This window comes from Caretta caretta, chromosome 2 (assembly GCF_965140235.1).
Source record: "Caretta caretta isolate rCarCar2 chromosome 2, rCarCar1.hap1, whole genome shotgun sequence".
Taxonomy (NCBI): Eukaryota; Metazoa; Chordata; order Testudines; family Cheloniidae; genus Caretta; species Caretta caretta.
This window is the reverse complement of record NC_134207.1, coordinates 104,352,804-104,373,787: the sequence shown is the minus strand read 5'-3', so window position 1 is coordinate 104,373,787 and position 20,984 is coordinate 104,352,804. Positions and strand designations below refer to the sequence as shown.

General features: G+C 40.5%; 1 protein-coding gene across 4 annotated transcripts in view; it reads right to left on the bottom strand.

Annotated features, from left to right (window-relative positions):
- The window catches only part of ATP9B (ATPase phospholipid transporting 9B (putative)), a 302,332-nt gene that overhangs the window by 221,009 nt on the left and 60,339 nt on the right, over positions 1-20,984 (bottom strand). For 3 of the 4 annotated variants that reach the window (XM_048840068.2, XM_048840067.2, XM_048840069.2), the window contains exon 6: positions 285-343. The exons of the other annotated variant lie outside the window; for it this stretch is intronic. In XM_048840068.2, the coding sequence (XP_048696025.1) occupies positions 285-343 (59 nt within the window). The remainder of the gene's footprint in view (positions 1-284; positions 344-20,984) is intronic. 4 annotated transcript variants of the gene reach the window in all.

Genomic DNA, 20,984 nt, shown 5'->3' with positions numbered 1-20,984 from the left:
TACAGTGCAAATACTTGTAATCAAAAATAAATATAAAGTGAGCATTGTACAGTTCATATTCTGTGTTGCAATTGAAATCAATATATTTGAAAATGTAGAAAACATCCAAAAATATTCAAATAAATGGTATTCTATTATTGTTTAACAGCATGATTAATCGTGATTAATTTGTTTAATCGCTTGACAGCCCTACAATATACTTTTCTTCACTTTCAAAAGACAGTCAGCATAAGCGTTAATAGTTGGCATCTTTATTGTCTAAAATATATTTAAAAAGCATCAACCTTTTCCACTATGATGAGGTCTCCAACTTGTATGTCTGAACTCTTAACTTGCACTTTACCTTAAAAAAAAGGAGAAGTTTAATCAACTTAAGAAAATATCAGCAAAATCACACGAACACAAATTGTACTTCAAGAGAATATTACTGTTTTGGGAAAACAATGTTATGAAGAACATAAAACTGATCTTTAAAGGTGTATTCAAAATTAAGTAGTTTTAAACTGTCAGACTGTCACCAAATTATTTATCCTAATAATATATTCAAAAATTCATGCTGTTGTATTTATCAGACTAATATAACCAGGTGTTACAAGAATAAAAAGCTGTGGAAGATGCTTGGGTATGATCTACTGCACTAACATTAGGGCTGAAAAAGCACATGGAGTTTTTCAACTCATCTAGTACAAACCAGTTCTGGTCCTGACCAAGTCAGAAGTAATTACCTGTATTGCTGCAGAGTGCCCTAACTGAAATGAGCTGCTCATCAAAGGCCAGTTACAAGTGGGCAGCTTTATACAATCACTAAAGTCATTGTTGCAATTGGCTGTGACTGACACTAATGCTGGCAGTCACAGTGGAGCAGATACACCAAGCTTTCAATGGTATAAACAATTTATTACTCTCTCATTTCAAAAGAAATACTTCTAGATCAGGAAGTTGGCAAAATAGCTCTCTATCTTTTATCTGTCTGAAGTTAGAGGACTTCACTCTCCAGAGCCTTCAGTCCAGTAACTGCTATGAATGCTAAATTAATATTTTAAAGAAAAACTCAACATTTATGTAATAATTTAAATCTTTAGAGTACTTTACAAACATTAACCAATAAATCCTCACACCAAGGTAGGTAAGTTTCATTAGCACCATTTGATGGGTGCATAGAAAAGGCAGAGAGATTAAGTGACTTGCCCAAGGCCACAAAATGAATCATTGGTGGGCCTGAATTAAGAGTTTAGGAGTTCCTGTATCCCAGCCCTGTGCTCAAACCACCAGATAATGTTGCTTTCCCGAAGGACCAAAAACACACAGACATACCTTGAAAATAGAAAGACTAATGCATCAAGTATTTATACCCTCTTACAAGAAAGAACTTCAACAGATATCAAGTTTTGCAACCCCTAACTAAGCAGAGAATTTTTTATTTTATATATAATATACATAAATAAAAGCTCAAGAATTGAAATACACAGCTAGACAACTGCAAACTTCTGTTTTCCCCTCAAATTTGATAGATTGAACTGGTATCATGTAGCTTACAATCAGATACTGATAATTATCGCCATTGCTCACATGTATTAAAAATAAAACCTTTTGGGGAATGAACACAAAGTGAAATTCTTGCACTATAACAAAAAAAACTAGAAAAGAGTAATAAAACATGAATTTATTAAAACAGTACATTAGCAGTTTAAAATATTAACTAAGGAACAGAAATATTATGGAAAGTAGGTTATTAATGCATGCAAGTTGTTTCATCTATCAGTGTGTAATTAAACAAAACGGAAAGGAAAACCAAATTGCAATCCAGAGAGCCAATTCTGCAAATCTTTATTTACCTGTGAAATCCCCTTATGTGAATTCAATGTAATTGCTCATGTGAGTAAGCAAAGATTTGCAAGACTGACATCAGCAATAAATATGTTTTGAGCAATTTTTGAAAACAAGTATTTTTAACTCTAAACATATAAATTGGTGATGGCTTAAAATTTGGGTGTCAGTCTAATTAAAAATAAATGAGCATAGCTCACTGAGTTATCATCCTTGAATACACTTTTCACAGCATCAGGATTTCTAAAACATGGAAACATCTGAAAAGAGAATTAAGAATTTTGTTTGAACTGAGCATATCCCTCTTCAAGAATGCCAGTCTTCATTACTGACTGATAAGAATCTTTTACGTATGTTTCCATTCCTGATTGCTATCAAACACCCCTCACCCTTATTTTTTTTTTAAATCACATCTTCATGCCGACCCTTAGAACCAGGGCTTTGGAGCTGTGCTCCGGCTCCGCTCCAGCTCCAGGCAAAAATCTGTGCAGCTCCACCGCTCTGGAGCTGCTCCACGCTCCAGATCCGGGCTCCGCTCCAAAGCCCTGCTTAGAACTCTACCACATCTTCAACAGTTGAAGGAAAAAAGTATCCCCTGACAGAGCAGATGATTGAAATAATTAATGCTTCATGCCTGCAGTTTTTCTGAGATGTCCAGCAGGAATTTCAAGACAACAGTGAATGTTTTCTGTGTAATAATTTTAGTCTGAATCAAGTCTACTAGCAGCACTAAGATCAACCACTAACATAATATTTTGACTATGCATCAATATGGTAAAACGCTACTACTTTGCACTAGCCAGTGAAGACCCTTTACAGATTACTGAATATTGACAATTAGTAAGTAACAATTAAAAGAATCAACAAAGTGGACCATAACATATACTTAACTAATTTATGCTAACAAGTTTCTAACACTATTAAAATATATCACAGTAAATATGCAATTTTGTGGAAGTAATTAATTCTTAGTAATGTGACCTTAGAATCTTTGAATGTGAAAATGGCCACGTTTTTGTATGAAATATCAAGATTTGGGTCAGTGACATGCAGACTATTAATGAAAGCTAATTCAGTAATTGTTAAACAGATGTGTTCTCATCTGTTGAAACAGTCCAAAATATCCTTCAATTGTTTGTTCTATTTTGCATTAATGTATTTTTTTAAGTCAAATTAGGGCTCCCAAAACTTAACAAGTTTAGGTTCAGTAACATTAAGGGATATCTTAGGAAGCTGTACTTATTTTCAAGACTTCAAATTCACTTTCTATTTTTTAGTCACAGCAAATCTCTTGTTTTAGTTGGTTCCCACACTTTTTCCATCTACATTGCAGCCCTTTATTTTCTTCAAATTTTACAGCATATATATCCTAGTGTGTGAAAAAATCCAGTTGTAATAACTAATTAATACAATGTGACAGATATGGGAGTTGTAGCCTTAGACCTATGCCCTATATTCTGTCATTTAAGGCCCAAAGCATCCAGGGACACCAATCATATTGCCACTAATAGCACTCTTATTCAGTTTAAGGCTTTGAATTTGCCCTCTGTGGAATTCCCTCAGCCCCTCCCCCCCCCCCAAAAAAAATCATGTTCTAGTGGTAGCTACATAAAGGATCAAAGGCCATTAAGTCTCACAAATAAGGAAAAGGAAAAGATGCAAAATCATCACAGTCTGTTATCATCACAGGGGTTATCTTCGGCAAGCAAGAAGTAACTAAGGTTGGCTGTAGGTATGTAGGATAGAACTTTCATATCATTTCACAGAGTCCTAACAAATCCTGGAAACTTTACTGTTCATGAGTTACCTAGACCATCACTTCAAGTTTAAAGGTAATATTAACATAGTAAGTCATTAATATTAAACAGTAGTGCATTTTGTGGAATGTCTTATTATACATTTATAATTTTATATTTCATGGTCATAGTTGAAGAAAGCATGCTTAAATTTTGGTCTGTAGATCACAGATTATTATTTCTTCAAAATGAATTGGAAGACAGATAGGACATAGCAATGTCCTGTTAAAAGACATCAGTAGAACATGGCTCAGTAATACAAAAAGTAGTTTAAAAACTTGAAACATCTACAAAGAATACTTTCCTTAGTCTATCAGAAGGAAGAGTCATTATATACCATTTCAGAGAACATTAAAATAATGCAATATTACATCTTTAGTGAAGGCACATTTAGAGAAAAAACATGTTATTCACTGCATAAATTATTTTTGCAAACTATTTTTCCCTCTAAAAACATCTCACTAGCTAAAACATTCTTTACCATCTGTGTAATTACCAATAAAAAGTCCAAAGCTGTCAGAAGTGGCTGCGCATCTAGACTTTATAGTCCACCAAGGCGCAAGCCTTTCGCCTAAAGCGATATGCAGAATTGCGCAGAACTAGAACGCAGAAATAAGTGTCTATAGTAATTCATTATACTCTGAAGATAAAGACTTTTGAAGTGAATTGCAATGATTTGAAAACACTAATAAATATTTCATATGTGCTAACAAGTATTTCCTACTAAAGACCCTAAAAGCAAGGTAAACAAAATATGCAGTTGGTGTAATAAAAAGGACACCATTCACCTTTTTATGGCACACGTTCTCTAATACATAAATATTATGCTGATAAAATAGTAACTTTTCTATGAAGATAGAATTTGCCAATAATATGACATGTGATTATATGATTTCTCATGCATTGTACTCTACTTTAAGGACTACCCCTTTCTGAGCTGGTCATAGCCCCTGCCCCTAACCACTCGTATAACAACTCTTGAATGGAAAGTGTTAATGAGTGCAGTGTTTGAAAATTTTACCAGACACCTACTAACCTAAGTACTCAACCTACTAATCAGAGTATATATGAAAAAAAAAAAAATGGGGAGATGGGGAAAAGGTTAAAAGCAAGTACCATTCAAAGCCCATGGACAGGATGCTGGTATTTCTACTAGCATGCTGTCACTGGGACTTTCTTTCAGGCTCTATCTTTCATATGGAGCCCATGGTTAGTATGTGTAACCAGTTTAGAGGTACAGGGAGAAGGAACTTCCTATATTTTCTCCCCAGTCTACTGCCTCTTTTCTGATGCAATGGGAGAATAGGGCCTGACTACACTTACTCACCCAATCTTCTGACTGCTACAAACGAGGAAGGAAAAAGAGACACAGTTACTCTATCTCCTCCAGACTGATTTTAGAGTCTTCCCGCGCATAAGTAATTCCAGTGATTGCCTCGGCTGCCATTCATAGCTTTCCCAAGCAGCAGGATGAAATTAACATTATTCTTGACAATGCAAACTGTGTCCCAAGGGTTCTGAATAGTAGAAATGAAGCTGACTACCAACATGAGGGCTTTCTGTTTGCAGATTCAGGAAGGTATCACTTGATCAATTCACATGTGACAGGTTCTGTTTAACTTCACAAAGACCAGATTTCTTTTTTAAGTTAAGAGTTTAAGTTTGGTAGAAATGGAAGGCTTTCGTCACCTTTTTCACTCATCCCAGGCTAGTGGGTTTTCAAGTCAGATAAATGTGGATCTATGCAAGATATTATGAATTAGAATTAAGAATTTCCACTGAGATGAAAAACCAATTTCTGAAGTTAACCAGAAAGAAAAACAAAGCAGTGATGTACATCCACAGCGCAATGATCATATACGTCTGTTAAAGTTTTCTATTTTCTAGTCAACAAAATAACTAGTACCACTTTTAGGAAAGTGGAGAAAATTCCAGAATTATGTAGCTTACTGCTACATAATAAAAAATACCAATTGAAATATATTAACATTTCATCTCTCTAAAGATGTAAACATTGCTACATAGATCTTAATTCTTAAAATTACAGTGTTAATGAGATGCTTCAGTATGACAAAACATTCAGGCTCCGTAAGGAAACCTCAATATTTGTTAGGTACTATGTTTATATTTATAGTACACTCAAATATAATTGCAACTTGGAAAATTATTTCAAAAAGGTTAGAAAAAATATGAAATTGTTCCTATTTTAAGCAACTGAATACATATAAAAACAGTCCACAGAGAAACACATGCCACAAAACAGAGCAGTGACATTGCACCAGACAAGATGAAAAGCCTGAACATCCTGGTTTACAGAAAGAGCATGACCTGACGGGGAAGTAAAAGAGAATATTTTGTTGCAAGACAGTTGTAAGACAATAATTGTTGCTAAGACTAATCTACACTAGAAGTGCTGCTGTAGCACGTCTGGTGAAGATGCCCTATGCCGATGGGAGAGAGTTCTCCCATCAGCATAATAAAACCACTTTCATGAGAGGCGGTAGCTATGTCAGCGGGAGAAGCTCTCCCACCGACATAGTGCTGTCCACACCGGCGCTTACTTCAGTGTAACTTAGTCGCTTAGGGAGGTGGCTTATTCACACCTCTGAGCAACATAAGTTACATTGACATAAGTGGTAGTGTGTACAAGCTCTTAGAAAGTTAACCAAGCACCCCAGTATCTAGCTTAGGGAACTGATAGTACTAATTGACCTACAGCTAGCTACTTGTTGCTGAAGGTGATTTTTCATTTAAAAAGGAATGAGCAAGATTATGTGTCAACCAGTAGGGAGTGGAGGAACAGGAGGATGGCTCCTGCATCTGTCTGTGCAACTGAAGTGACACTGGCTTCAGGGACACATATAAGGAAAATCCCATCAGCATAATAAAACCACTTCCATGAGAGGCGATAGCTATGTCAGTGGGAGAAGCTGCTTGAAACGTAATGAGCAGAACCAAGCTTGTCAGTCACTTGCAGGGTGGGAGTGACCTAGCCCTTGTTCCTTTTAATTAGACTACAACTATCAAAGTTTTCTATTATCTAAAACACAAAAATAACTAATAGCACTTCTAATCAATGGGAGAAAATTCCTAGCTATTGTAGCCCTGGCATACTACGCCTAATAAGTTATTTAGCACTTTCCAAGAAGTGATTATTCGGTCCATAGGCGCCCCACCAATTTTCCTCTGGAGTATTTCAATGACAACAGAAGCTGCTTTGCTCACGCACTGCTCTACAGGTATGGAGCTACGTGTGCCAAGAAAAACCAAACAAAACACACTATGTCCCATTGCCTGGGATGAGACGTAAAGGGTATCTAAGGCCTGGTCTACAGTATGTGGTTATTTCAGAATTAGCCAAATTAATTCGAAATAAAACTGAAACCATCCACACGACCAAACCGTTTTTTTCAATTTAAAGGGCTCTTTAATCCGATTTCTGTACTCCACCTCAGCAAGTGGAGTAGCACTAAAATCGAGATCTCAGTTACAGGTACTGTGGACGCAATTCGATGTTATTGGCCTCCGGGAGCTATCCCAGAATGCTCCCTTGTGACTGCTCTGGACAACACTCTCATCTCTGATGCACTAGCCAGGTAGGCAGTAAAAGCCCCGGGAACTTTTGAATTTCATTTCCTGTTTGGTCACCATCAGCACAGGCGACCATGCAGAGTCCACCATCACAAGAGACCACGCAGTCCTGTATTCACAGACGAGCTCCAGCATGGTCCGAATGGGAGGTACTGGATTTCATCGCATGTTGGGGGAGACGAATCTGTTATGGCAGAACTACATTCCAAAAAAAGAAACGCAAATACGTACGCTAAAGTCTCCAGGGCCATGATGGAAAGAGGCTACTCCAGAGACACAGAGCAGTGTCGTACAAAAATCAAGGAGCTCAGGCAAGCATACCAAAAAGCCAGGGAGGCAAACAGGTGCTCTGGGTCACAACCCCATACATGCAGCTTCTACCATGAGCTGCATGCAATTATGGGGGGTGATGCCACCACTACCTCACCACTGTCCGTGCACACCTGCAAGGGGGGAGTTGCACGGAACGAGGATGAGTTATTGGAGGACAAAGAGGAGGACAGTGCACAGGCGGCAAGTGGGGAATCAGTTTTCTCCCCTAGCCAGGAACTAGTCTTAATGCTGGAGCCAACAGCCTCCCACAACTACAAAGGCGGGCTCCCGGACCATGACCCTGGAGAAGGCACTTCTGGTGAGAGAGCCTGATCAGAGCGACGTGGTGGGGGGTGGGGGGAACCCAGCCGTGCTGGGCTGTTCGCGTTTAGTATAAAGGGCTCATCCCTGCTCAGAGCCTCATAGGAGTCATGTGGTAGGTGGGGGGGGGGGGGAGGGAATTGTTGTATGTAGCTATCATCCCAGAGAGCCTGCAGGCCTCCTTTTATATGGCAAACCCACCAGGCATTGCTTGCTATGGGAAAGGGGGCCTGGCTGTTTGAAAACACTGAAATGAATGCAGAAGAAGCAGAACCCCACGTGCCCCTAGGGCTTACCATGGCTGACTGCAAACTGAATTCTGTTGCCCGGCCGTGTGTGATGGCTTACTCACACCAAAGTGGCAGGCACTTCAGTATAAGAGGCAAAATGCGACCTTGTACAAAAAGAACATGTGCTGTGTACTATGAATTGCCTGTTTCACTGAGAAAGAGTGTCCCCCTTTGTTCTCTAAAATGTCACTTAAAATACTACCCTCCCTTTTTCTCCTCCCGCAGGTGCAAATGTTTCAATGTGGCCCCTATCTACTCCATCTGAAAGGCTGGTCAAGATTAGAAGGTGGAAAAAATGAACTCGGGACGACATGTTTACCAAGTTCATACAGTCCTCCCGCACTGATAGGGCCCAGCTGAAAGTGTGAAGGCAAACAATTGCAGAGTCCCGTAAAGCGTTAAATGAACATGAAGAGAGGAGGGACGCATGCGATGAGAGCAGGCAGGATGCTATGGGCAAGCTCATGGGGGAGCAAACTGACATGCTCCGCTGTATGGTGGATCTAATGCGGGAAAGGTAGCAAGACCACAGACTGCCACTGCACCCCTGTATAACCGCCCTCCCTCCTCCCCAAGTTCCATAGCCTCCTCACCCGGATGCCCAAGAACACGAGGGTGGGGGGGGGAGGAGGGAAGGCTACAGGAACCCACACACTCAAACCCAGATGATTGCACAAGCAGCAGAAAGCTGGCATATCCGAAATTTTGATTTGGTTTCTGGACTTGTCCTTCCCTCCTCCTCCACACTCCCCCCCCCAGTCTACCTTCTGATTTCTCTCAATGCGTTGTGCAACAAATAATAAAGAACGGTTTTTAAACAATTGTGACTTTATTTCCTTTCATATATATATAGGGGGCGGGTAACTTCAAGAGAAACAAACAACTGCCACACCGTACCCTGGCCAGTCATGAAACTGGTTTTCAAAGCTTCTCTGATGTGCAGCACGCCCTGCTGCACTCTTCTAATCGCCATTGTCTGGCTGTGCAAAATTGGCCACCAGGCGAGTTGCCTCAACCTCCTACCCCACCATAAATGTCTTCCCCTTACTCTCACAGATATTGTGGAGCACACAATAAGCAGCAATTACAATTGGAATACTGGTTGTGCTGAGATCTAAACGAGTCAATAAACTGCACCAGCGCGCTTTCAAAGATCCAAAAGCACATTCTACCAACATCCTGCACTTGCTCAGCCTATAGTTGAACTTACTTACTACCTTACTAATGTCCAGGGTGCCTGTGTACGGCTTCACGAGCCATGGCATTAAGGGGTAGGCTGAGTCCCTGAGGATAACTATAGGCATTTCAACATCCCCAACAATAATGTTCTGGTCTGGGAAGTCCCTTCCTGCAGCTGTTCAAACAGACCAGAGTTCCTGAAGATGCGAGCGTCATGCACTTTTCCCAGCCATCCCACGTTGAGGTGGGTGAAATGTCCCTTGTGATCCACCAGTGCTTGCAGCACCATGGAAAAGTACCCCTTGCGGTTTACGTACTGGCCGCCCTGGTGTTTCGGAGCTAAGATAGGGATATGCGTTCCATCTATTGCCCCGCCGCAGTTAGGGAACCGCAGCGCATTAAAGCCATCCACAATGGCACATTTCCCAAAGTCACTACCCTTGATAGCAGCTGGTCAATGATTGCATTGGCTACTTGCAGCACAGCAGCCCCCACAGTAGATTTGCCCACTCCAAACTGATTCCCAACTGACCGGTCGCTGTTGGGCGTTGCAAGCTTCCACGGGGCTATGGCCACTCGCTTCTCAACTGTGAGGGCTGCTCTCATTTTGGCTTCAGCGCAGGGGACAGCAAGTCACAAAGTTCTATGAAAGTGGCCCTACGCATAGGAAAGTTTCACAGCCACTGGGAATCATCCCATACCTGCAACGCTATGCAGTCCCACCAGTCTGTGTTTGTTTCCCGGGCCCAGAATCGGCGTTCCATGGCACGAACCTGGCCCAATGCCACCATGATCTCCCAATTGCCACATGCCATGCTTCTAGGAATGTCTGTTCCATGTCCTCATCAGTATAGTAATCGCACAGTCATTGCTTCCTCGCATGGTTTTGCAGGTACTGCACACACTGCTGGATAATGCGTGAGGTATTTACAATGGTCAAAACTGCAGTGGAGATCTGAGCAGGCTCCATGCTTGCCGCGCTATGGCGCCTGCATGGGTAATCCTGGAAAAAGGGCACGAAATGTAGGAGAGCAGAATGGCAGGGGAAGAGGTGCTGTTCGGTTCACGATAGCCAAAAAAAGGTGGGAAATGGTTGTCTTCTGTGGCTTTCACGGAGGCGGGAGCCCAGGACAGACAACATGGAGAAACTCGGTAGTGCGGCAAGAGTGGGAGAGCAGAGTTGGCAGCAGAAGCTGTGCTGCTCGGTTCACGATGGCAGAGCAGAGTTGGCAACGGAAGCAGTTGATGAGGAAGAGAAAGAGTAGGTATTATAGAGATTACATAGAAAGATGAGAGGACATTCGATGCTAGCCTTGGTACTGTGGATGCACTCTGCTGAATTCACGCGCTTTAGTGGGGACACACAAGACCGAATGTATAAAATCGCTTCCAAAAATTCAAATAGAATAATTTTGAAATAATTTTGTACTGTAGACGTACCCTAAGAGGTGTTAGATATAAATGGTGCCTGCTAGGATGCAGCCCAGCAATGAGAATCAAAACACAACACAAACTAGAAGTCTGAAGTACAAGCCTTTCCAGGCTACTACAGCCCTGGCAGAAAACATGGAGATTACTTAAACATTTAACCCCAAGATTACTTCAAAGTTTGCCCTCAATAATGAGACTGCCATGGTGCCCACTGTGGAATCCACTGGTGAGAATTCTATTTCTATGGGAATGGCTGTGACCTTTACCCAGGAAAACACGACTGTATTTTCTTTCTGTAAGTTAACAAAGTCAGATTAGGACATTTTATAGACTGTTTTAGCAAGTCTTTCCAGACACTTGGTTTTTGCAGGAATTTCCTATTTGGGTCTAATGGCATCCTCGAGAGATTTAGCATGCAAGGGGACCCTGCATTCTCATTTGGATCCTGAAGGGAAGAAATTCATAGAAGCCTCTTCCCTTTTCTTTACACTCATTTCCCCTTCTCCTTTTTTGCAGGACTGTCCAAGGGAAGAACTAATCCCACAACTCTTCTGAGAATTATCTCAAATATTCTAGAGCAAAGAGTTTGCCTTAAGTCTATTCTTTCTGGACCATGGCTTCTGACTAAAACAGATGGCCATCCTCTAAGAAGAAGAAAAGAAGTTTTCCAGATTTTTCCTCAATGTTTTGATATTCCATGCTTCACAGCTTTAGGCTCATGATACTAGAGAGTGGGGAGACAGCTTAGAAAGGAAAGTGGAACTATAAAACTCCTGAGAGAAGATGCAGTACAGAGAGGTTAAATGTGTTTTGCGCCTTTTCTAGCTGGATTATTATGCTTTGCTTTTGACAGCTCTTCCAATTAAAGGGAAAGAGAAGAGGCATCTCTGAACACAAGGACATAAGAATGGCCCTAATGGGCCAGACCAATGGTACTTCCTTTTATTTTAAACTTACTGCCTATTAATTTCAATGACCCCTTCTTCATTTGTTTTGGGAAGGGGTAAATATCACTTCCTTGTTCACTTTCCCCACACCATTCATGATTGTACAGACCTCTATAATATCCTCCCTCTTAGTTGTTTCTTTTCTAAACTGAACAGTCCCAGTCATTTTAATCTCTCATCAAACAGAAGCTATTCCATATCCCTAATTATTGTTTTGCCCTTTTCTGTACTTTTTCCAACTCTACATTTTCTGAGATGGGTGATAAGAACTGCATGCAGCATTCAACGTGTGAGTGTACCATGGATTTATGTGATATTATGGCATTATGATATTTTCTATCTTATTATCTATCCCTTTCCTAATGGTTCATAACATTGTTAACCTTTTTGACTGCCACTACACATTGAGCAGATGTTTGCAGAGAGTTATCCATGGTGACTCCAGAGTTATCCATGGTGACTCTTTCTTGAACAGTGACAGCTAATTTAGAACTCATCATTTTGTATGTATAGTTGAGATTATGTTTTCTAATGTGCACTACTTTGTATTTATCAACACTGAATTTCATCTGCCAACATTCATCTGCCTTTATGCACTTCATCTGAGCTGACTGCTCTGAGGCAAGACATCCCTGCGCCAATCTAGCAAAAAGTGGTCTTGTAAGATACGTAGTTTCTTTAGCCTCAGAATATGGACCTAGTGTCTGATCACAGGAAGTGTAGGGCTCCATCTACACATTCCATAATATGGGAAGAAGAAAGGCAAATTTTTCCTTTCTACTTTCTCTATTTTTGCCCATCAAGAAGTGTTGAAGGGGGAGTAGTTGTTGCAGTGCCTAACTGAAAGAAAAGGTGTAAAAAAAGCCCACAGATAAACCTGAAGCCTGGCTGCACAGCTCTGAAAGGACTTGATCACTTTTACATGCATCAGTTTTTGCTCTGCAGCAAATACATCTGGAAAAGCTTCCCTTAAACTGAAGAGGGTGAACAAAACTGATGGGATCTTCAGTGCCTGGGCCACTCCCATTCTCCTAGAGACTGACAGGTCTGGTCATTCCACTCTTAAGCCATGGCAGTCTGAAGACCTATTAAGGATCTGTAGCCCTTTCTATCTAGAAGACAAATTACCTTTATTGACTAGGACTTTGTTTTCGTAACAGACTAGGACAAGAAAATGAAAAATGTAGAAACCAGTTTAAGACATTCAAAAAACAGGCTAAGAAAGTAAACAAGAGACACCTGAGAAGATGAGTTCATGTGAAGGATATGGAAGACAAATGCATATTTGGCTCACCTATCTAAGAAAATCCAAGAATCTACTGATATTTAATCTCCTGAAACAAAGGAAGTGACAGAGAAGACCAATCTTAAATAGCACTTTTTATCAGCTCCGGATTCTCCTTATCCTATATATAACTAATAGCTAAGGCTTTTTTCTGGAACAGGCAGCCTAGTACATAGCAGTGAGTACCACTGACACTGAGAACTCTGATTCAAGACATTTTCTGATTAAAAACAAAAGCTCCAAAACATCAGCAAGTCTTAATGGGAGACCAGCATCCTGTAAAGTTGACATTTCTTATGCAAACAACTACAGTCAGGTCATAAGTTGACATTTCTTGGCTTTTTACTTGTCAGTTCACACTACCCAAGGGATAAGTCTTTACATAAATATCCCCCAGAGGTACTGAAAACAAAGTGTTTGACTATGACAATACTGCATATAGAGAGGCATTCATAAGTAATTCGCCCCGCAGTAGCCTCTTTTTTTGGTACATGTACTCTAAGCCCAAGAGTAAATTGCACAGCAACACAACACTATTGCACAACACTATAACAACAACTGGATCAGCTAAAAGTGATTTTAAGAAAGAGAAATCAAGGAGAAGGGAGGATTGTTAGAGGTCAATGGAATGGATTCAGAATTCATCAACTCCCACTTTTCCTATCGACTTATACGTCACTGGGCAATCTGCTTAACCTCTCTTTACCTCAGTCTTCACATATCTGAAATGAGAGCAATACCACCTACCTCAGAGGGGAGGTCTGAAGTTTACATGCTTGTAGAGCAATTTGAAATTGTTGTATAGATGATGCTATATAAATGGAGCATATTTTTAAAGTGCAGTTCTACTAAAAAAAGTTACTGTCTAAAAATGTCATCAATTTTCATATTTTATTGGGTCTTACGATCAGGTGTGCACAATTAAAAAATATTTTATTTTCAAAATAAGCTTTGCAAATTTAACCTAGAATAAGAAACTGAATTTCTTCATTCTCATGAATCATTGCTGCTAATAAAAATTCTCCAGGCCAAATCCTAAATTATACCTATGCTAATTATGTTTACAGGTGTAAGTATCTAATGTAATCGTTGATTTTGTCATTATCCACAAAAATACTCTTTTTCAATCCTGCTATGCTCTTCACCTCAGTTGTTGCTTCTGGCAACGAATTCCACAGATTTTGTGGGTTTTCTAAAAGTATTTTCTTTTGCCAGTCTTAAATTTCTTGTCTTTCAATATAATTGAATGTCCCCGTTATTACTGTCTTATTGGAGAGGGTAAAAAGGATTTACCTGCCCTATTCTCTTATTTATTTTATATACCTCTATCATGTGCCCCTGTATTATAGTCTCCTTTCTAATCTAAACTCCCCATATCTTTTCAATCTCATTTCACAAAGCAGTTTTTCCATGCCTCTAATCATTTTCTTAGCTCAGTAGTTGCACCATAGTTAAGGTTGTGATACACAGTTCAGTTTTAACATGAGCTTTTAATCTTTATTTTGTAACTATCTAATTGAAATAAAAAACAAAACAGAATAATAGTCATTAGTCACTAACCTATTCTGTAACTGTTTTTCTTCAAGATGTGTTGCACATGTCCATTCCACTATAGGTTTGTGCACACCCAGTGCACTAGAAACAGAGATTTTTCCCTTAGCAGTACCTGTCGGGGCAGCACATGTGCCCTTAGCACTCTCCTACTGCTGTTCAATTATATAAAGGACAGCACTGTCCCCAATCCTCTTCCGTTCCTTCTTACCTGATAGAGATTCTGATATAAAGGGGAAGGAGCATGACACATGGAATGGGCATGGGCGACACATCTAAAAGAACAACAGTTACAGAATGGATTAATAACCATTTTTTCTTGTTTGAGGGATTGCATGTATTCATTACACTTCAGGTGACTCACAAGCAATTCAATCCGGCAGAGGGTTTCAGAGTCTACCTGAACAACGACTGTAGAACTACTTGTCCAAATTTTGCATCCCCTCTGATACAGCACAGTGACTTGTAAAAGTATGCACTAATGACCACGTTGCAGATTTACAAATGTCCCTGAGAAATACCTCAGTCAGGAAAGCTGTGGAAGCTGCCTGGGCTCTTGTGGAGTTTACAACCACCCTGCTTGGTGGAGGTACTTTTGCAATGTCACATCACAGACTTATGCAGGAAGAAATCCAGGATGAAATCTTTTGCGTAGAGACCAGAAGGCCTTTTATCCTGTCTGCAACTGAAATACACACCTGAGATGATCTAAATGATCCTGTTCTATCCAAGTAAAAAGACAGTGCTCTTCTGACATCAAGATCTGAAGTCTTTCTTCATCCTTATGAGAATTGGGTTTAAGGACAGCATGTCAGTAAGTATACTGCTTTATTGAGGTGGAACGCAGAGACCTTAGTACGGAACATCTAGGATGATATAATATACCTTGTCCTTATAGAGCACTGTGTAAGGAAGGTCCATGACCAATGGTGGGTGAAATGCAGAGATAGATGCCAGGTGAACTCTAAATGAACTAGTTTTCCCCCAGGTCAGAGACCCTGTGGGTTGGGGGATGGGTTTTTTGTTTTTTTTTGCCTTCCTCTTCAGCATGGGGCACAAATCATTTGCTGGTTTAAACTAGAGTAAATAGTGGATTCTCTGTAACTTGAAGTCTGTAAATCATGATTTGAGGACTTCAGTAATGCAGCCAGAGATTATGGGTCTATTATAGGAGGAGATGAGTGAGGTTCTGTGGCCTGCAATACTCAATAGGCTGCCTGTAGGCCAAATGAGGCCCACCAAGGCTTCCTGTGTGGCCTGCAAGTTCACCTTAAAAAATGTTTATAATTAAATTCACGAACCGAGATGCGCTGCCTATCATTTGCCTATGACTTCTTCAATAAGTAACTTAGTGACAGTACTTAATTTGTAATGAAAGAGGTGCTGTGGCACTGTCCTGGCATAAGTTAAGCACTGGCTGGGTGGCCGGAGAGCAGCAGCTGCTGGCCAGGCACCCAGCTCTGAAGGTAGTGCCATCACCAGCAGTAGTGCAGAAGTAGTAAGCATGGCAACACACCATACCATGCCACCCTTCCTTCTGCCCTGCTGCTGGCGGCGGTGCTGCCTTTAGAGCTGGGCAGCCAGAGAGCAGTGGCTGAACTGGCCAGGAGCTGAGAGGTGCAGGGGCTATGAACTGTCATGCCTAGGAAGTGCCAGGTCTCAGCCCCGGCAAGCCCCAGCACAAATTAAGCACTGCTTACTGGATCTTGAGTTCTCGCGATAGCACTGGCTATGCTTGAGCTAGGACGCTACCTGTTTTTTCCATAAGTGATGGAAATGGAATAAAAAAGGAATGCAAGTGGGAGTAAATGTTGCAAAGTCGACAATGAAAGCCGAGCCTTTTAACCCAAACCGGACAGTGGATTTTTTTAGTATTATGCCACCTCATTTAAATGCAAAAGCTTTGTATTTAATATGCCAAATCACTGCACCCATCTATAAAGTCATCAACATGAGGCGCCACTCTGAATCAATGCACAGTAACTTCAAAGCGGCCCATCCTCCTGGCAATGTTGGAAAATGTGATGAAATTAAAAATCTGAAGTTTTTGTATCACACTTAAAACGTCATTCTCAGAACATCAGCGACTATAAAGGAAAAGCAATAATTGCTTTTCTTCGGATAATGCTAATACTAGCTAAAAAGAAAAAGCCTTTCCTGGATGCTGAGCTTCTGAAGGAGTGCACCTTGGAAATGCTGGAGGAGCTTTTTGTCAGAGATAAAAACAAAGATGACATTGTGAACCATTTGAAGCAAGTTCCCTTGTCTGATTCCACAGTAGTGAGAAGACTGGAGGTAATTGTCAGCACTGCTTTCTGATTTAAAAAATGCCAAATGCATATCTCTTGCAGTGGACAAATCAAGTGATTTAAGTGACACTGCCCATCTATCGCTGTTTGTTAGATTTTATGACAGTGAAATTTTTAAGGAAGAATTTTAGTGCTTAATACTACTAGAAACCTACACTACAGGAGAGATTTTTTTGAAAAGGTAAAAGGCTTTTTTGAAAAAAATGGTTTTGATCTGCAGCAAGTAAACTTGCTTGTTACAGACTGAGGTCTCTCCATGACAGGGAAAGAGCAGGGCTTTGCTTCACATTTGGCAGTGATACACCCTTCATTAAATACACTGCACTGCATCATTCACCAGACTGTCCTGTGTGGTAAGTTGTCTGAGGACTTGAAAAAAAACAATGGGCATTGTGATGAGATTAGTGAATTACACATGCTCGACTTCTAGCTTGCAACATTGTCTTTTTAAACCTCTTTTACAAGACATTTCAGCCAAATACAGTGACCTGTTGCAGCACAACAACATTTGCTGGTTAAGCAGGGGGCGCTTGCTACAAAGGTTTTGTGCACTTAAAGAAATAATCAAATTTCTTTCACACCACAACAACAAGGCCTACGAGTTCCTGGGATTTACAAATGATGTCCCCTCTATGTCACAGGTAGCTTTTCTGTGTGACAAGCTTTAATTCCCTCAACTTGCAGCTCCAAAGCCATGCAAGCAATATCAGGGATCTGTTTGAAAAAGTGTGTGTCTTTCAAAGGCATCTTGAAATCTTTCAGGCAGTCTTAACAGGAAAGATGTTGCACATTTCCACATTGCATGTCATTGTGACAGATGCAACTTCAATGAAAATGATGCAAGAATTCCTAAACAATCTGATCGAAAATTTTAAAATGCAATTTGAGAATTTTAAAATTTCAGACGATTTGCTTCTATTTGTTCGTGATTCATTTCTTGTTTTTGCCGACAGACCTTGTCCTTCTGAAGCAAGGAACATTCTTGATTCAATTGATGAAGGTGCCTTTCGATTAGAAATGTTAAGGCTTCACAGCTCAGATATCTTGAAGGCAAAATTCAGAGAAGTAGAACTTTGTGATATCTGGATTCAATATCCTGACCAGTTTCAGAATAGCCAGAATCTAGCCATTTATCTTTAACAATGTTCAGATCAAAGTACCTTGGAGAATCTGGATTTTCTACCATGAACATTATAAAAAACAACATAGCAATCACCTGACAGATGAGCATCTTCACCAGTTCATGCATCCTGACTGCCTAAAAACCACTCTTCACAAAGCTTGCCAGAGATTGTCAATGTCACACCTCCCATTAGAGATTGCCACAAACGCAGGTAATAATACTGATTTATAAACTGCTTTAAGTACTAGTGTGTCTAACTTTTATGTTAGAATCAAGGTCTTTATTGGCAGCTGAAGTCGTGTATTTTTAATTTTATTTTTTTATTTTGTCAGCCTTCTATGCAAATGGCTTGTCTATCATAAAATTCTCAAATCAGCCTGCAATAGATCTAATTGAGTATCACTGGACTAGATGATCACAAAGGTCCCTTCTGGCCTTAAAGTCTATGAATCTATATCTTAATACTTTATGTTCTGGTTTACTAAAGAATATCACATGAGGTCTTAAATTAAAGCCAGGGTCACACTGGTTATTCACATCATTGCAAAATGATACTATATATGCTGAAAATATGTTCTTGGATTCTGTATCACAGCAGAGGTGGCAAAACAGGTTTTCTGTCAGACAAGGGATGTTTATGCACCTTTGTCTGTCAAAATGTAAATAAGTATTGTCTCATTCACAGTGGGTCTCCCATCACCCATCTAAGCTAAATGCAGAGGAAACATTGCAAGAATTTAAAAAAAGAACTAACAGGTAGAGAGACACAGCAGGGAAGATAACTTTATTTTGAGAAACACTTCAAACACTTTGCTGGACTATATTTAGGGGACAAAGATGACATTCTGTAGCTAGGAATTAAACAGGCAGTGTATTTACATTCATGAAAATGAGATCACAACCAGCTGTGGATGAAGATGCTGCAGAAGGCTTCTGAGGAGATAAACTTCACTAGGTAGAAGGTTACCCTAATAAAGTTTAATCTCTAAAAAGCATGTTATGATTTTGTTTTATATGTAACTTTTTTCTCTATTATCCTTACTCACTACCTCTTGAATCTTTGATAATAAACTTCGTGTTTTCACCATAAATATAGCTCAGTGCTCTGGTATTAAGAAAAGAGCTGATCTGGAGTTGAATCAGAGAAGCTGGCATATATACTGTTCCTTTGCGTACAGCAGACCTGGTATTTCTGAGAGTGTTCAGTGAAGAAATGGCTGGACACTACAGGAGAGCTCCTCAAAAGGACTCGGGGGCTGGGGTACACTGACTGTTAATCTGTACGGCAAAGTAAGGACTGTCATAGCCCAGAGGAGAGTGCTTGGCTGGTTAATAGGCTGGAGTTATCAGGGAACAGACACCCAGTTAACCACAAGCAAGTCTCCATCATGCTGCTGGTGGGGGGTGGGTACAAGGTGACCCTCAGTCCTGGGTACCCAGAGAACCTGTCACAGAGGATAGGCATAGAGCAGCTTCCCCCGTTGCAAGAGAGGGGAAGCATACATCAGGGAGCCTGGACTGTGACCTGTCCCAGAACAAAATACATGGTGAATCTGGGGTATGTATCGTTTTTGGGTACCTGCTGAAAGCAAGAGCCTTGTGGAGCCCTTCCATGTTTTACCAGAAGCACTGGTAGGCAACATGGAAAGGAATGCTTACGTTTCCCCTTAACTTCTTATTTCTGTGCTTTTAAGGTTTTGGTTGGATGGGATGCATCCTATAAAAAAACCTTAGCTATAACTAAACAGCTGTTACTAAACAAGTTCTTGGTCGCCAATAGTATTTTGTATTTCCCTCATGACTACCTCATTTCTTTACCTGCCTTTGTAAGGGACTCTGTCTGAGGCTTTCAGAAAGCCCAAAAAAGTTATGCCACCCTGTCATAAATATAAAGGGAAGGGTAACCACCTTTCTGTATACAGTGCTATAAAATCCCTCCTGGGCAGAGGCAAAACCCTTTCACCTGTAAAGGATTAAGAAGCTAAGGTAACCTCGCTGGCACCTGACCCAAAATGACCAATGAGGGAACAAGATACTTTCAAATCTGGAGGGGTGGGGGGGAACAGAGGGTTCTGGCTGTCTGTGGGATGGTTTTGCCGGGAACAGATCAAGGATGCAAGCCTTCCAATTCCTGTAAAGTTAGTAAGTAATCTAGCTAGAAAATGCATTAGATTTTTTTTTGTTTGTTTAATGGCTTGTGACATTCGCTGTGCTGGAGGGAATGTCTATTCCTGTTTTTGTGTCTTTTTGTAACTTAAGGTTTTGCCTAGAGGGATTCTCTATGTTTTGACTCTGATTACCCTGTAAAGTATTTACCATCTTGATTTTACAGAGGTGATTCTTTTACCTTTTCTTTAAATAAAATCCTTCTTTTAAGAACCTGCCTGATTGATTTTTCATTGTTCTGAAGATTCAAGGGTTTGGGTCTGTGTTCACCTGTACCAATTGGTGAGGCTATTATTATCAAGCCTTTCCCAGGAAAGGGGGTGTAGGGTTTGGGGGGATATTTTGGAGGAAGACATTTCCAAGTGGTCTCTTTCCCTGTTCTTTGTTTAAAACGCTTGGTGGTGGCAGCATACTGTTCAAGGACAAGGCAAAGTTTGTACCTTGGGGAAGTTTTTAACCTAAGCTGGCAAGAATAAGCAGGTCCCCACATCTGTACCCTAGAGTTCAGAGTGGGGAAAGAACCTTGACACACCCTGTCCTCCTGTATCCGTATTTTACTTATATCTTCATAAAATGATCTGGAGGATGGTGTGGATTGCACTCTCAGCAAATTTGCGGATGATACTAAACTAGGAGGAGTGGTAGATATGCTGGAGGGCAGGGATAGGATACAGAGGGACCTAGACAAATTGGAGGATTGGGCCAAAAGAAATCTGATGAGGTTCAATAAGGATAAGTGCAGGGTCCTGCACTTAGGACGGAAGAACCCAATGCACAGCTACAGACTAGGGACCGAATGGCTAGGCAGCAGTTCTGCAGAAAAGGACCTAGGGGTGACAGTAGATGAGAAGCTGGA